General features: G+C 43.6%; 3 protein-coding genes across 3 annotated transcripts in view; 2 read left to right on the top strand and 1 right to left on the bottom strand.

The window, feature by feature from the left end:
* Positions 1–1326: 1326 nt before the first annotated feature.
* On the top strand, positions 1327–5784 carry LOC134393290 (myosin-M heavy chain-like). Its single transcript, XM_063118321.1, has 3 exons — positions 1327–1422; positions 1969–2114; positions 4989–5784. The coding sequence occupies exons 1-3, from the start codon at positions 1327–1329 to the stop codon at positions 5782–5784; spliced, it is 1038 nt and encodes a 345-aa protein (XP_062974391.1).
* A 4223-nt stretch (positions 5785–10007) lies between these two features.
* Positions 10008–15791, bottom strand: TSN (translin). The gene is made up of 6 exons (XM_063116687.1): positions 15629–15791; positions 14686–14779; positions 14058–14154; positions 12807–12922; positions 11467–11546; positions 10008–11066 (listed from the first exon to the last, which is right to left on the bottom strand). The coding sequence occupies exons 1-6, from the start codon at positions 15692–15694 to the stop codon at positions 10839–10841; spliced, it is 681 nt and encodes a 226-aa protein (XP_062972757.1). The 5' UTR covers positions 15695–15791; the 3' UTR covers positions 10008–10838.
* Positions 15792–17625: 1834 nt separating this feature from the next.
* Positions 17626–17742, top strand: part of CLASP1 (cytoplasmic linker associated protein 1) — a 217624-nt gene continuing 217507 nt past the window's right edge. Inside the window, exon 1 of the mRNA XM_063116685.1 lies at positions 17626–17673. The gene's annotated coding sequence lies outside the window, so the exon portion shown is untranslated. The remainder of the gene's footprint in view (positions 17674–17742) is intronic.

Below are 17742 nucleotides of genomic sequence, written 5' to 3' on the forward strand. Positions count from 1 at the left end.
ATGGCCCCCATGGCACCTCTTAGGGACCACTGGATTGCAATCTTAATTTTACATAACTTGTTATTTTTCCAACACTGCTCCTTCCCACCTTATAAATAACTTCAGCTCTTCAGCATTTGGTATATCTAGATCTTTTCCAAATTTCTTGTTTTTGCTATGCGTGTTTTTCCGGTTACAATAATAAACAATTTCCCAATCAATAATAATTACCAATCAATAATATTTCCAATGAATAATATTTTAGAAGTATCTGGCAATGCGATATGCTGAGAATTTGGACAATTAAAAAAAACTCAATTTGGTATTGTTTTTTATGTGGACACTGCTACCATATATATAAACCAGAGAGCTTCAGCTATGGGGTGGTATAGAAATGTAAATCATACATCTAAATAAGTGCTCTTATCAGTAATTCTCTTCAGCCGCCACTGAGTGACTGTGTAACTTCTCTCAATGTTAAGCATATAGAAATAAGTGCTTTCTTTCCCAGAACTTGCCAGAGGTTCTTCTCCATAATTCCTTATTCTTTGTTCCATTGAAGCAATTTCTGTAGAATAGAAAGTCATCAGTGTTCTGTATGTTCTAGAAATGTTGCCTCTTAAACCAGCCTTCTGCAGGATCTGTTTTTTCGAAGGCACTCAGTTTTCTGAGCCTATTTTGATGGATCTTTCCCAAGACATTGTGCCTTACTTTTAAATATTGAAATAAAGGCAGTCTCCGACCTTGCTTAATCTTCTGGAACGGCTTGATGATCCATAAAGTGCCCATTAATCCATAAATCCATCCATTTCTGTGGCGCGAACTTTCCAGTAATGCATGTGACAAAGCGTGAGAAATCAAATTTCATACCTTTAGTAAATAAAAAAATGCCCTTTTAGAGAGCAATTCTCCATCTCTGCTGGATAGAGGGGGTTAAATTGGGGTGGGAGTGCCCCTCTGCCAGCAGAGAGGATCTCTGCCAGTGTGTGTGTGTGTGGGGGGGGCAACCACTCAAGCAGCCCCTCAGTATGCCCATGAAAAGCTTGATGGGCGTAGATCTACTGCCGATGATGCTTCCACTGGTGGTTGGCTCCCAAAAGGAGCATTCAGGAGGTGGATTGGCTTTGGATCCCTGGATTCAAAGTTCCTCAGCTTCCCTGAGAGGATCCAGGAGTGGGCCCATTCCCTATGCCAATCTGGTGCTGGTGTAGGTAATTTCGTTCCCATTTTGTTATTTTTTATTTCATGTACGTTAGTATTATGCCCTCCAAAAGAGGAAAGGCAAGAATCAACAATAAAAAATTGCCACATTAGAAAGCATGCAGAACATTGGAAAGTTGCTTTAAGATGCGTAATCTAATTACAGTCTCAAAGGCAGCATCCAAGAGGAAGGTCTTCAAGTCTCTCCAGAAAGCTTGTCCTGAAGGAGCAAGGCACAAGTCAGTAGGAAGGGAGTTCCACAGTTATGAGTTATGAGGCCACCACTTGGCACGTGAGCCTAACCTGTCTTAATGGCGGGCAGTGAAGAAGGAGCCCTGAGGCAGGATTGTATGGGTGAAAGTCCTTCAGATAACCTAGACCCAAGCCATTTAGGGCCTTCAGAGTTAAGACCAGATTTTGGAATTGAGCCCAGAAGCCAGTGCAGATGGCACAAAATTGGGAGCTAAGTTTTCAGACTTCCTGCCTCTCACCAACTGCATTTTCTATGAGCTGCAGCTTCTGGAGCCATTCCCACCTTGCAGTAGTTCTATTTGGAGGCAACCACTGCAGGCCAGGTCCGAATGCTCCAGTTAGAGTCACAGTTGGCATACAACGCCGGAGCTGGTAAAAGGCTCTCCTGGCCACAACCATTACCTATGATTCAGCAGATAGTGATGATTCAAGGAGCACCCCCAAGTTGCGCATCTGGACCTTCAAGGGGAGCGGAGCCCCACCCAAGACCGGTTTCATACCACTATCTGATGCGTCTCTCCCATTGTGTGTTGGCAGGGTGATGATGACCTCATGATGGTGTGCATTGGTGAAATATTCCTGGAGTTCGTCAATATGCTGCCTGCCTTCCAGACATATTGTCTCCAGCAGTCTTCTTCTGTGAACATGCTCAATGCATTGGAAAAAGAGAAGGAGTTACTCAGGTGAGGAGATGCTTATACCTTGAGCTGGTAATATATAGACAGGGGGTTCCATAACAAGCAAATAGGTTTAGGAACCCGCACCTATGGCGGGGGGAGGGTTTCACGAAGAAACAGGATCAAGCATCAGATGATGTAGCATTGACTAGAACTGAGGAACAGGAGCTTCTGCGATCACACCAACACAGGCATGTGGCAACTGTGGCCAAACAAAGCTAACTGTGGGATAGTTGTGCCCATCCGCCTATGACTTTCCAAGTACCTCAGCTGCTGCCACTGAAGTAGATTTTGACTAGTGTCCTAATGTTTAAAGAGAAAGAAGGTCCAAGTCAGCTGACCCACTGTGCTCCTGCTGAACCTGTAGGAACTCATGCCCAAGAGTTTGTGGGATGCGACTTATGTAGGGTGACCATATGAAAAGGAGGACAGGGCTCCTGTATCTTTAACAGTTGTATAGAAAAGGGAATTTCAGCAGGTGTCATTGGTATATATGGAGAACCTGATGAAATTCCATCTTTATCACCACAGTTAAAGCTGCAGGAGCTATACTAGAGTGACCAGATTTAAAAGAGGGCAGGGCACCTGCAGCTTTAACTGCTGTGATGAAGAGGGAATTTCACCAGGTTCCTCATATATACAAAGGGCACCTGCTGAAATTCCCTTTTCAATACAACTCTTAATGATACAGGAGCCCTGTCCTCCTTTTCATATGGTCACCCTAGCTTATGGTTTCCTGACATGAACTGATATATCTTGAGAAGCTGAAGAAACTGCTTATAGGATTCATTACCTTTCTATATTGCCCAATAGCCAAAGGTTTCTGGGTGGTATACAAAGATTAAAAAAAACTTTAAAAATATTTTGTACATGATTTTAATTTTTTTAAATGCAAACTTATAAACACCTAATCACACACACACACACACACGCTTTGCTTAAAAGGCTAAAATGATGTATTCTTTGTCAGGCAGGAAGGCAATTTAATTAATTGTGGGAATTTAGCATGTTCTCCTGGAAATGTTGATTCTAGTTCAAGATACCAGCTTCACTTGATTGTAGGGATGCCAGGCTGAATAGGGCATCTTCTGTAGAGGGATTAATTTAACCTGTATTGGCCTCTCCCCTTATACTCTCTCCATGGTACTGCAGTGATGGAAGAAGCTTGTCCCTGCTCATATTCTTACCACTGGTTAGCTGTATTGTCATTGTCATGTGCTATGTGAGATGGTGACAAAAGCACTAGGGAAATTCTAAGGCACTTTAGAAAAGGAAGGGATTCTGATAGCCCCAATATCACAGGTGACACATTGGACCCCTTCAGGAGACACCTTAAACCACAGGTTTAATGCCACGGCTTTCTTGCTTAACCACCATCGTTAAAGCCGTGGTTTAAGGTGTCTTCTGAACAGGGCCACTGTGTTTTGAATAAATCAAGTAGTATTTAGCATATAAGGTATCAATGGCAAATTTTAGAAAAACAGTGATTTCCCCCTGCATTTGCTAGTGATTAATCTACATGTGAAAACTTAAAAATAGGGGGGAAATTCTTAAGATCTTACAAGTCAAGTTTCTCAAGTGGTTTTGAAGCAAAGTGGGATATATTTACAAAGTTCTGGTGTCTCAGTTGTGATGGTTATGTAAGTATTGCATTTAACTGGTTGCAATGCTCAATCTTTTTTTTCTAGTGAGCCAAGTAAATTTTAGGGACAGACAACAGGAGGCCCAATCTGGCCCCTTCGGATTCCCATTTCGCACCTAACATGGCCATGATCCTGGGGTCCCTGGCAATATACCAAAGCTGATTTATTCTGGCCCAAAGCACAGGTCAAAGAACTAATTAACTGCCTTCCATCTCGCTGAAGACCAATGGTGTGTGTGTTTGCCCCTTCTGTACCACAGTCGCTTCATGTCCATGTATGAGTCAAGACCTAGACTGGGGGTGCAGAACCTCTTTCAAGGCTAGAGTTCCATTTTGAAGCAGCTCTTGGGGGGGCTGCACTTTAGTGGTGGGCAAGGCCAAAGGGGCGGAGCCAATAAACCTAAATTGCTGTCATCTTTTAACTTAAAGCTCTTATTGGCAGGGACTAAGTCTTAGGGGAGGCATGTCAACCTTTTAGAATGGGGAGAAGCTGCACAGAACCTGGGAATCTGCCCAGCAATCAGTGGCTAGGGGAAAGTGGGTGGCCTCCTTGGAGACCCTGGGAGAGCCCTATTCGGCCCCTAGGCCTGAAGCTCTGCACCCCTGACCTAGACAAAAGGAGGACTTTTGTCTAGGCAGGCCTATCCAGTGAAATTTTAGAATGTTTTAAAGATGTCTTAATGTTTTAAAAATGTTTTAACCGTGTATGGTATGTTTCAAATCAATTTTTAATGTGTATTTTATATCATGTTTTTATACTGCTTGTTTTATACTTTTAATGGTTTTAGTTTTTGTGAATCGCCCAGGGAGCTTCAGCTGTTGGGCGGTATAAAAATGCAATAAATAAAAATAAATAAAACAAATGGGCAACTGATGTGCATCAGGGAGGATTCTGACAGTCTCTTGCAATTCCATAAGGAATTTAAACTAAATAGGTCTTCTTCTGAGTCTTGGTCAGGTAGGAATGAGTTAGCAAGGTTGGGCTTTCAGCCCCTGGCAAGTATGTGTTTCTGCCTAGGACTCTCGTTTGTTATCTCTGGCAAATTAATAAAATAAATTGAAACCCCAAACAAGCTGAGTGATAGCCAAAAGGATGAGTGGGTGCAGTAGTAAGGCGTACAGGAACTAGAGATCATGGCGCCTTGTGTGTGTGTGTGTGTGTGTATCTCTCTCAGTGTTGTGCTTTTTCATTTTCCAAACCCTGCTTACTGCCAATATTCTTCTTGAAATCTTTACAGGATATTCCTCAATGTTTCCCAGAACGACAACACAGCACTTCGCCGTATGAACCTGCGGTCCTTCCTCATGGCTCCGCTGCAGAGAGTCACCAAATACCCGCTTCTGCTGAGCCGCATCATCAAAGCCACCATCGAGTACCACCCAGATCACAGCAGCCTGCGGGAGGCCAAGAGCCGCATTGAGTCCCACCTGGAGCACATCAACATGAAAACCAAGCAGGAAGGGAACTCCTGGACTCTGCGTTCCTTCCGCCAGGACAGCAAGAAGAACAGGGAGGTCATTAACATCGAAATGAGGGAGACCGCGATCAAGACCCTGGGCTGGCTGCGGGAAGAAACCCGCTTTGTTATGGAAGGGTCCCTGCAGCTGGCCCAGCCGCCTGACGGACAGTGGGTGAGAAAGGGCAGCAAGACCTTAAAGTTCCAGAACATGCAAGTGCTGCTCATGGTCAACATCAGACGTGCATCTGAATCTAGCTTCGAACCTGGGGAGCCAGGGCCGGTGAAAGATGCCGTGCTGGTACTTATCAGAGACAAAAACAACGGGAAGTTCAGTTTGCTCCGAGAGCCCTTGAGACTCAGTAACTGCGTGGTCTCTGTGGATCCCGATTGTGATGATACGTTTGAACTTCTTGAGGTCAGGCGGGAGTCCTTCGTGTTCCGGGATGGTGACAAAGCACGGACTCACCACTGGTTCAGGCAGATACGGCGGTACTCTCGGGAGTTGGGCTCTTGGAAGAAGCGGCGCAACGCCTTGCCCAACATCATGATTAGCGCATCTCACAATAGGTCATGAGAAGATTCTCACTGTGAAATGACTCGGCTGTGCTCAGAAATTCCGCTAGACCTGCTTTGGGTTGAGCATCTCCTTTCAATAGAACTGCACAAAGGATGAACGTTACCTCGCCAAATAGCACCAGAGTTACCTATGACCACTTCATTTTCTACCAAGAAGGACTTTGTAACAAGTACTACTTAATCAGTGTTTCTCAGATTCTAGGAGAATTGTGCCCCATTTTTAAACTTGCTAGATCTTCCACACAACCCAACCTAGAAACCTCATTGGGCGTATCTATCTAGCTCTTGCAACCTTTATGCTACCTTGCTCCTAACATACACACAGATGCAGGGTTGGATCAAGCATTTGCTTTCTGTGGGCGGAAGGGCTCTTTTCAACGGTCATGTCTCCCCCGGATTTTTAGGGATCCCCCTGCCTCTCACAGCTCAACCCATTTAGCAGGTCCCGACCTTCTGTGTAGCATTTTCAAGGGGTTGGAGGGGCTGAATTCTGCTCCTGCCAGCCCAGTCGCTTGCATCTGAATCTCAATCCAATCCACCAAAATTATAGATACGAGGAATGGGGAGACATTAACGTTGCACTTCCAAACCACTATGTGATTTGAAACTCAATTATTCTTCGAAATTTGCACTTCTCTGAATTTTCCAATCAAAAGATGCAGACAAAATTGTGTATAGTTGGGGAAACAATATTTAAAATGTATTGTATTAGGAATATTGCTGGCTAAAAATTTGTTTATTAGGCAAAAATGAATCATTAGGGGAAAAGTGCACAAAAAAGTTTATGAATTTTCATTGTGGGTTTTTAATTCTCAGCGTTCAGGATGAACCGAACGTCATATTGGAAAAACAAGGAACTGAAACAAATTTACATGTTTACTTACATACACACACCTGCTCAACCCCCCACAAATTTCCTCTTCTTGGCTACTACGCAGCTCCCACCCCATGCCATGATCGCTAGCTTGAGGCAACTCAGAATGGTCAGGGACTCACCATTCCACTCCTCCCTTTCAGCAAATCCGCTGAGGCAGAAACTCACACTGAGTTTCTTTATAAGCCTACTACCAAGGAGACTTCTAAAACTCTGCTCCCTCTTTTGTGGGTGTCCCACAAACTTGTCCTGGAGACTTATGCTCCCCATTTTGAGAAACACTGCCTGAAGGGGTGATGAAGTGAGGGCCACACTGAATCAGATGCCACAATGGCTTGCCATCTTGAGAGGAGGCTAGTAGCCAACCCACTATTCACAGTAATTTAGCAGGCTGGTAGCAAGAAGGAAAGTGCTGCTAGCTTGAAGATTGCTTGTTAAGTGTTGAACGAAGGTCAAGTACAAGGGATCACACATGGATTTTAGGAATACAGGTTCTACCCTGGTTAGCCAAGAGAATCACTTCACCAAAACTAGACAATTGTGCTATCCTAAGGAGTAATCACAAAACGTTCTTAAGTGGGAGGGTGGCTCGATCTAGATTCTGGGCAATGGAAATCTTTTGCACATCTTGTAAATAGGTATAACAGCAAAGACAACCAAATGTTGTGTGCTGACTATATGGGGGGTGGGGGGGAATAGGCCTTAGCCTGAGAAGACATGCTCAAAGGGGGGCAGGCCCTTCAGACTGGTGGCCTACATGGGATGATGTCTTCCTAGATGGTAATTTGGAGTTATTTGGCACCAGATCATGAGGAGCAGGTCTCTAGGAAAAAAAGAGCTAATATTGTTAATATTGTGGGAATAAGATAAAGAGTGTGAGATGTTTGACACTGCATGATTGTGCTGGGGAAAGGAATCTTGACGATATATGATAGCAGTTTCATTGTGCATATATTATAACGGCATTAGGCAACATCCAGGTCAAATTTAGAGCAGTATTAACTCAATTAAGGTGAATGTTTAGACAGTATAATGAACTTATTTCAGCTTGTTCTCCCAGGAAATACTTTTTAGCCATTGTTTTTCCCCTTTGTTTTGTTTATTTATTTAGAAACACACACACCCCTATAATTTCCCATTTCTGCCTTGAGCCCAAGTAGGTGCAAGTTTACTGAATTTTACTTTGCACAAAATGCATGTAATACGTAAACTGAAAGGGAAGCCAAAATATACTCAGAGTTCACCCACAAACATTCCAAAATAACTACTCTAGAATCCTGTGGATAAGCAATACTCTCTCCCTTTAAGGATCACTGGACTTGTTCGTAAATGGTTAAAAATCCATTGTAGAAAACCAAGGAATGTGATACATCAGAAATAGTTCTGAACAGTACTTCTGTTGAAAAGGCTCAATTACCTCTTCTAGTTTGTGATTATTTAAATTATGTAATTAGTGTCTTTCAAAATTTTAATTAAAAAGGAATCATGTTATATTGTAGATTAACATAAAATGTTTTAATAATTGTGTTTCCTTGAGCTTTAATTAACATTGCTTTTCCTTTCCGTACTAGTCCATTCTGACCTTCGACAGATCAGAATTTAAAATGAGACACTGTAGAATGGTATCCCATCTGACAGGGCAAAATCAGGGGCAGACAACCGCACTGGACTTCTCCATTCTAAAGCCAAATGAAAATTGTAAACGGGAAGAAAAGTTTAGCAAACTCCACTATACCAATTGTGATCCCTTTATTGCCCTTAGTGGTGTCCCTTCCCCCAGTTTTGAGATCATTCGGTTGGATCCGGTCTGTCATACTTAGAGCAGACCCATACATTACTCTAATAATTATGACGTCTGGATCCAACCCACTGACTGCTTCTATTGAATTGCAGCATTCTGAAGAAGGGCTTTTCATTCACACCATGGGCATTGGCTACATTGCCTCTAAAAGTGCATCTCACAAATGGGCCCCATCCTCTCAAATACTCTTGAACCTTTTCATGGAAAGCTATGTGGATATTGATCACAGCAAATGACCTCCATTTCCCCCAACAGCATTTTGAAAGAGAACATGCTCTGGGGGATTTGGGAACATTGCTTAAATTCACATGTAGTTTGGCTGTTATTTCTGTGCCTCCTGTTCATGCACTCCCTTCCCTCTTGCCTTGTGTGCATTCCTGTTTGCCTCCGAAGCAGAACTGAAACCCCACGTGAAGTGAGTTTCCAGTTCTGGCCTGGAAGCAAGCTAGGTTTCTTAGTTCACACAGCACATTATCTGACCCAGGACGCAAGGGAGAGAACCAGTGTGTAACCCAAGAAACTGTCATAAAGCTCAAACAAGTTTTTTGCTGTTTCATTTAAATCAAGCTATTGTCTCAATTTGTCATGCCATAACACAAATATAGCATAGACATGTATGCATACCTAATCCTTCTCAATTTTTCCTATTTCTGTGGTTAATGTTTAGTGGCCCTGTTCAGAAGACACCTTAAACTATGTCTTTTAACCACGGTGAATAAGGCAAAAAGCTTTATTCACCTTGGTTAAAGCCGTGGTTTAAGGTGTCTTCTGAACAGGGCCAGTATCTGCAATTACTGCAATAACTATCTGGGATGTGTTTATTTACCTCGTCTTGATTTCTTTTTCAGGATTCCTGACAATCTCCTAATTCCACTCTAGCTGCCTAAATTACTAAAAAAATATTGTGAGTCACTGAGTGTTATCTTGTAAGAAACATACATCACAGAGCTGCAGAAGTACATAAGCACATACAATATTAAAGAATGGTGTTTTGAAAATTTATTTACCCACATTAACAAAGGAAGTACTTGCTTTTTCAGTGAACATTTTTTTTAAAAAAATTAACCAGACCAAAGCGATGTATTACAAAGAAAGATACTTACAGCTGCTATTATCGTGAAGTATGAAGTTTTTTTCTTATTCTTTGGAGATGATATTTATCAAAGGAAAACTTTAGGGCAAGGGAAAAATAGATCTTATAAAGCACACTACATGAAAAATGCTCAGACAGAACACCACTATATATATTGCAGAAACAAGTTCCACGTGTAAATGAGATTCAGAAGATGGGTGTTAAATACTGCTGTAACGGAGGTACCATACAAATGCAGGTGAAAGGCCAGTTTGCTTTGCATCTGTGCCCTATATACGATACTACTAAGGCTGTGATCCTATGTACATTTACTTGGAAGTAAGCCAAGTAAAATAATCTGCCTTCGGATAAGTGAGTTTAGGATTAAGATGAGAATAACAGTTTTCTTCTTTTGTTAAGGTCAAATATTTTCTTTGCTTTGGGATCTACCTAGGATTGTATTTTTTTTTAAAAAAAGATACAAAACGAACAAAATATGAAACAGGCCACTTAGAATCCAAAGGATCGCTAGCACCATCACTCTTATGTTGCTACTGGCCTTCTTGAAATCTGTGCTTAACATTCCCAGCCCTATTCTGCTTTTTGGAAGCTGATATAAACTTGGAACATGCCTACAACCAACTATTCAAGTTTCAAGGAATAGTTCATTCCTCTTCTCACATCTAAAAACGAGCTTCTTTAAGAATACAAAGATATCCATGTACTGTTTAATGATGACTATTTGAAAACTAATCCCTAAATTAAGTCTATCGAACCGATTATCCTAAATCTGAACTCTTAATTTTACAAGAATGAACGTGGTTTACAAGCAGGAGTAGAAAATGAAGTGTCTTGACCAGGATTTAATGATAAAGGTATTTACATACTTGCTGCAGCCAAGTGCTCCGCCTGAATGCACATAAATGGCACTGAATGTGAATGATGTGGAGATCCAGAAAGACTAGGCTAAGCATGGCCAGGAAAGAAAACAAAACCCTGTGATCCAGTGGGAAAATAATTCCCACATTTGGTTCTGCAGGGCAACTGGACAGCAATGGCTGCAATTCAGATTACAGTTTGATTACACTATGGTGACTTACACTGCAAACGGAGTCCACTAGATGGGCTTTCACAGGACAGCTTTGAGTGTTTTCACTCGGACATACTAAACATTCAATTAGGAAAAACAACAATGGCTTGCAGCTTGTGGTTCCTCTAAGCTACTGTTGGAGAGCTCAATGAAAGCTGCTCCATCATTGGCAGCAAAACTGAGGTAACTGTGGATTTTGCTCAACAAGCCCTTTTCTATTTCTCCCCACCAGCGGCCTCCTTGTTAAGCCCTCTGATCGACAAGTCGTAAACCACCTCCTCTATTTTCTTGACGTCATACTTGAGGCCATCGTAGCGTTTCCTCAGGGAGTCGTTCTTCAAATTGAGAAGGCGGAATCCAGAATCCAACTCGTTGATGAAAGCCGAGATGCGGAGTGGGCGGGAGTAGTCCCCAGCTGTGACGCTGTTCACTGCTAGTCGAGACTTTGGGAAAACATAATTGTACAAGTTAAGCAGAGATGCAAGGGCCAAGTCAGACCTAGGATGCCTCACTAATTCCCACAACAATTTCTCACTGAAGCTACTAGGGTGTTGTCCTCCTTTGAGATTTAACGTTTACCAAGTTCTGTATGAGCGTTAAGAATATCTTTGATGAAGCTCCGATCCTGAAAACCTTTACTTTTCATAGAGTAATATGCCACCAACTCTATAAAGCCTGACTTTCAGAATTAAGAAAACTAGCAGCATTGGGGCGGGGGGGGGGGGGGAGAAAGAAAGAAAGAATCTGGGGCTATAACCTCTAGCATTGTCCATGCATGCTGTTGCTTTCAATCCAACTAGGGCAGCAATGCTGCATAAAAGTTATCAATAATCTTTTACTTACCAGCTCGCTAGCAAGAGTCAACACGCCAGAGAGGTAATCCTCAATGTCCAGATGAAAGCCTTTCTCTCTGTCAGCTTCAACTGCAAAGGAAAAAAAACCCAGCCTGAACTCAACTTCAATACTAACAGCAAACCAGAAAAACATTTCTCTTTACAAATTAAGGGAGCAATCCTACGGCCCCTAGACAGAGGCTGGAGGGGGGCAAAGGATATTTCGGGTTTCTGGATCTGAGATCAGAGACAGAGCTCTGACCTTGGATCCAGGAATCTGAGCTCCATGCTCCCCCTCCCTTTGCATCTAGTGCAGAGAGAACTGTGTCATGTGCCGCTCCGAGCTTGCAAAAGCAACCTCCAAGAGGAGGGAAATGGCGTGTGCTGGTGGGAGGGAAGGGAACTGGGGAGGCTGGCTTATGACGTATGCTTGGGTCTCCCCAGCCTCCTTCTCTCCTGCTCTGACACCCCCCAGCTAGACAGCCAAAAAAAGCTTGTCTAGCTAAAACGCAGAACGGGAGAAGTGTGGAGACAAAGATCGCCTCCGCTGTTCCGCTCTGCGCTGGATGGCTTAAGCTCCAAGTTCAGCTTATGGCCATCCTGACCGCACTGCGCCCGAAGACTCCTACAAAAGCAGGATCCCCCCATGCCAATCCAGGATACTTTGTCAACTCATCTTAGTTACATCTTTGAGCACCAAATCTGAAGGGTCATAGCTCCGTGGCAGAGCATATTCTTTGCACGCAGGAGGCCCCAGGTTCAACCCCCAACATCCAGAGAAAAGAATTTCAGATAACAGGGCGAGGGTAAGAAACAAACCCACACCTCTGCCTGTGCCCCTGGAGAGTTGCTGCCATTCAGAGTAGACATTACTGGACGACAACTATAATCCTAAACAGATTTACTAGGGGTCAGCCTCATTAAACACAATGTGGTTTCGTCCGGGTGAATGTGCACTATAAATGAACCAAAGGTCCAAGTCAGTAAAGAAATTTCACATGATTTGCTAAATTACACATAATCTCCACCCCCACCCCCCTGCAACTCTCTCACTAGGAACTGTCCTGCCCTAATTTTCCTAAAGAACTTTCAAGATGGTGAGCATATGGACTCCTTATTTTCTAAGGTATTCATTTTTCAGGAAATAAGGAAAACATGTCAGTGGTGAAGCAGCAGTCTAGCCTTTAAGCCATGTCAGGCGCCTTTAAAAGCAAGTAAAGCCAATTGACATATAGAAACCTTTTGATGCTCCAATGTGTTTTTGGTTTGACTGAATTCTGTAAACATGCAGCTTTGCTACCTCAGTAAAACTCAAATGCATTGTACCTAAATGGAGAAACAATTGCTTACTTCCAAGTATTTCTGTAACAGCTTCCCGAGTTACTAAAGTTTCTGTCTCCAAGTAGACAACAAATGCTGCTAAGAATACCAAACGCTGTAGCACAAATCTCCAATGTTCATGGAATCTGTATTGGGGGAGAAAAACATCAGTGAAGTGTAGGTTTATTACGAAAGTTTTTAAGAAAGCGAGTGAGTGTCTCAGAGACCATGGGGTTGTTCAAGAGCCCCCCTTCTGAGGTCTGAGATCTGCCCCCACGCCCCATAGATGGCACAGAAAGAACCGTGCTGGTTACCCTCTGAGGTCAGAAAAGCAACCTCAGAAGAGAAGGAATGGAATAGTCCAATCAGTGGAGAGGGAAGAAGACTGGAGAGGCCAAGCTAGGAGTTATCATGAACCTCTTCCAGCTTCATTCTGTTCCCCTCCAAAGGGCCTTTGCTAGATGGGCTAAAAAGCCCATTTCATGAAAACTGCAGGATTGGAGGCCAGGAGTATCTGAGGCAGTAAGCATGTGCGCACCAGTTGCTGGGGGACATGGGTGGGAGGGTGCTGTTGCACCACGTCTTGCTTTGTTGGTCCCTGGCCAACAGCTGGCTGGTCACTGTGTGAACAGAGTGCTGGACTAGATGGACCCTCAGTCTGATCTAACATGGCACTTGTTATGCTCCTAGGAGGAGGAGAAGGTTGCCTCCGCCACTCCTCCCACCCAGCATTGGATGAGCAGACACCTCCGAGTTCGGGGACTTCTGATCACTCAGGGCACCACTGATAGATCTGCACCCTAAATGAATTTCTGCAGATATCAGGGTGAAGGAGGAAAGCTTAAAAACATGATGGTTTTATAACAAAGTATGGCAAGAATGAAATGTATCACACTTGTACCCTGCCCTGGCATACAAGGGGCTCAAGGCACTTTGTGAGATTGATGAATGATAGTGACTCACCCAAGTCACCCATTCAGTTTTATGCACAAGTAGAGATTTGAACTCAGGTCTCCTAGGTCCAAAACCTGCACACGACCTGCTACACCACATTGCCTGCCTAGTCAGACCAATAAGCACCAGCATCAAATAAAAAGCTCCTGCTTTCTCCATTATTGTTCTCTCTGCATAACTGGGATGTAAACTACTGTAGTCTGCATGTGTGTAGAATAAATCACTTTCCTCCCAGCAGACTTCCTATTTTAAGCCCTGAAAGTTATGGCGTTCAATGTGACTGCACTGTACCAATAAACTGGGGAGGGATGGTAAGAATACACTAACCTGTAATATTGATCTGCAGGAAACTTGATTTTGAGAGAGGCCAGCTGTGTTTTAACAGTAGAAAAGTGTTCACGAGCCTTTTGACACTTCTTTGGTACTGAAATTCAGAACAAAACAAATAGATGGTATATGCAACCAAAGAAAAATAAAACCCTCTTCATGTGTAGTACCAGGAATAGAAACAGTAACAAACAGTACTCTAGCACATTAAAGAAACAAGTTTGATGGACTGGATCCAGACAGAATTAGCCACGCTTCAGTCTCACTAATTAACTTGGATCCAAGCCATTATATCTCAAGGTCTCGTGTGTTTGAAAGCTTTCGGCTACTTAAGCATTATTTGACTGGTCAGGTGAACAAATCAATGTTGTCTTGTTAAAAGAGAGGATCATACTTAGCATTACAATAAATAGTCAATTTACATAGTTCAACTTCTCTGCATTTTCAATTCTCAACAAGTAAATACCAGCAAAATATGTTGTTCACAAGCCATACAATCATTTCACACTCCTGGTTGGTATCCTTTACTCTCATCTTTTGTAACCAGTCTATATTGATAGCAAGACTGTTGTCTTCGGTATTTGACTGTATTAGGGAAAGAGTGACAAACAATCAAATCTTGACTTACTGTCTTGAAATCCAGAACCCTGATGGACTCCTTGTAACACCGTAAGAATTTCTCGGGCTGTTTGCTCCAGAGTTTGAACAACTTTCCTTATCTCCTGCAAATGATAGCAAAACACTCAGAACTTGATGGAAAAGACAAAAATGATTCTCTCTAGTAAACCCCTGAACTAGGAATTTCTAGAGGAGTAGCCATGTTAATTTGTTGTAGCAAAAACAATTAGGGGCCTATGATTAGCTGCAGCTCCTTCGCACTCCGTGGAAAAACCAGGCTTGTCTCTGTGTAATTTGGCCCTGAAAGTACTGGATTCAAATTACAGTCTCTTGGCTTCAGTTCCATAGCTACCAAAGAGGCACAATATGAAAGAGATTGGTCATACCAGTTTTGCATTCCAAGAATTACTGAGCTAACAATTGTAAATCATTTTGTGAAGCACAACAAATATTGACAACAACCTAGCTTGCCTTCAACTGTTTGGTCAGTACTCCCCAGGGGATTCTACCCGATCTTAAGATGGGCTGCAACAGCGGCTTCATTGCCATTTTCTTGTGGTTTGTTTGCTTCTTACTTTTATTTGGATAAAGTAAGAAAGCAGGCAACCAGAGGCAGCGGAGAACAAGCCTCTTGTACTTTTAACGGCTGTGCAGAAGAGCAAATCTCAGCAGATGCAGCTTTTCGCTCCCCTGCCTGACAAGCAGCATCTACCCAAATTCCCGTGCAACTATTAAAACGTACAGGAGCCCAGCTTTCTCGCACTCATTTTAATGGTTTCAGGTCGTAGTTATGATCGGTGGGTCCTGGGTCCTGAGAGGTCAAGAACATCTACGGATCTCTAGGACCCGCCATGGCATGGGGCGAGGCAGGAATACCCCCCCCCCTCCAAACCCCGTTCTGCTCCCTTCCAGGGAGGGCTGCCCGTTCTGAGACTTCCCCGACCCGCTCTCACCTCGCGGATATCCTGGTCGGCAGTGAGCACCCCTTGCAAGGTGATGAACATCTCACTGACTGACATGATGAGGAGAAGGAGGGTGCTGGGCTCTATGAAGACTCCGCCGCTTGGGAGAAGCTGCTGCACGCGGGGATTTCAACGCGCTCTCGGCACTCCCACCGCTCTCGCTGCCGCCAAAGAATTGGGTCCTTTTTCGTGGCCGTCGCGGGGCTGCCCTTCTCATTGCCACATGGACGAGGAAATCGTCTAGGTCCCCCAGCAACAGCACATAGATGCAAATCAGTGAAAAAAAGGGACGACGTCCATTAAATAAACGAAAGAGATGGCTCGTCCTGTCCCCACAGATATAACTCCCTTACTGATACTACCACCGCCACCCACACACTCATGAACTGTTTTATAGCGCAATCCTGTGCTTCTTTACTCAGCTGTGTTCAATGGAGCTGACTCCCTAAGAAGTGAGTTTCTCCTAGTGACTGTAATCTCCTACATGGAGCGATTGGAGTCTTGGAAACTCCAGTTGCACCTGCCCTTTTACCGTGCCCTTTAGGCTGCAATCCTATAGATTACGGTAACCATATGGAAAGGAGGACAGGGCTCCTGTATCTTTAACAGTTGTATTGAAAAGGGAATTTCAGTAGGTGTCATGTATATATGAGGAACCTGGTGAAATTCCCTCTTCATCACAGCAGTTAAAGCTGCAGGTGCCCTGCCCTCTTTTAAATCTGGTCACTCTAGTATAGCTCCTGCACTTTCACTGTGGTGAAGAGGGAATTTCACCAGGTTCCCCATATATACAAATGACACCTGCTGAAATTCCCTTTTCTATGCAACGGTTAGATACAGGAGCTCTGTCCTCCTTTTCATATGGTCACCCTACTATAGATGTCTACTCAGAAGTAAGCCCCACTGAGTTCAATAGGACGTACTCCGGGGTAAGCGTGTATAGGGTGGCAACCCTAAATAGACAGATCCTCAAACACTGGGAGGGCGGAAGGCAGTAGCATTTATTTCCGTGCCCCGAGAATCTTGCGCTGCTAAATTCAAAGTGCTGTTAAAGGCACAAGGGAAGAGCAGGGACTTTTTCACCTCCCGGTCAGACCTTATGGAGCATTTGTTTGGATCGCTCCGCCTGGCTTCTGTTTACTGTTAGCTCTCTCCTCCTCAAGATGGCTGCTGTTCTTTAGCTCTATTCTTTTACTAATAAAATACAGTTATAGGGTCCATTGACCATTGCCTCCCCGCAAAAGCCATCCCCCCCAACTCTATGGTTCAGACTCATCCACACAGAGAAAAAGGGGTCCTTCCTCGTTCCCGTCGCAGTATGCCTTTTGCACCGACTGAATTAAATACAATTGTACGTTTTGTCCTTAAAAAAAACCCAATACAAAAACAAAAATAGCCTCCTACTAAAATGCAATATATACATCTAAATAACAGGAACAAGAGTTAGGGATGAGAGTGCGGCTTTCTTGACTGGCAAAGATGTAGGCGTCTCAGTCAAACACTGGGAGACTGGAGAGCGCAGTTCGACCAAGCACTCGGCTTTGGAGTGCCCGTGGCAAGTTGTATCGCCCAAACGTGTGTGGAGGGCATTAATGTACTGGTTAATTAATGTAAAAGCGAGGTACTGGGGAAGCTGCGCAGACATAAACTGGAGTTGATAATGTTTATCTGTGAGCTATGAAAAAAGAATGTGTAGCTGTGAAGACATTCACTTGCTGTTTTCTGCCCATCAAGCTGCTGATAGACCCAAGAGCAAGCCTAGCCAGTATTTTTCTGCTCATTTGGCAACCCTGCTTACATCTAACAGCAGGATGAAGAATGACTGGACTCCTGATTTATGAACATCCAGCCATTGCGCATTGGACACGTCCCCAACACCCCACCATCTCCAATTGTGTTGGCTAGAAGCTGGCTTTGTTCTTAAAAGCCGACAGTCTCAGGAATTGACTTTCTGTACATCTTGCAATGACTGTTCAACCCAGCCTTGCGCTTAACAACTCGCCTAGGAGCCATAGGTGGTCAGGAATTCCATGAAGGTGAGTGCTAGGATTCCATGCGGGTGAGTTGAGTGGGCTGGAGAAGACTAGTAACTTTTCTGGGCATAT

The sequence above is a fragment of the Elgaria multicarinata genome, chromosome 2 (assembly GCF_023053635.1).
Source record: "Elgaria multicarinata webbii isolate HBS135686 ecotype San Diego chromosome 2, rElgMul1.1.pri, whole genome shotgun sequence".
Lineage (NCBI taxonomy): Eukaryota > Metazoa > Chordata > Lepidosauria > Squamata > Anguidae > Elgaria > Elgaria multicarinata.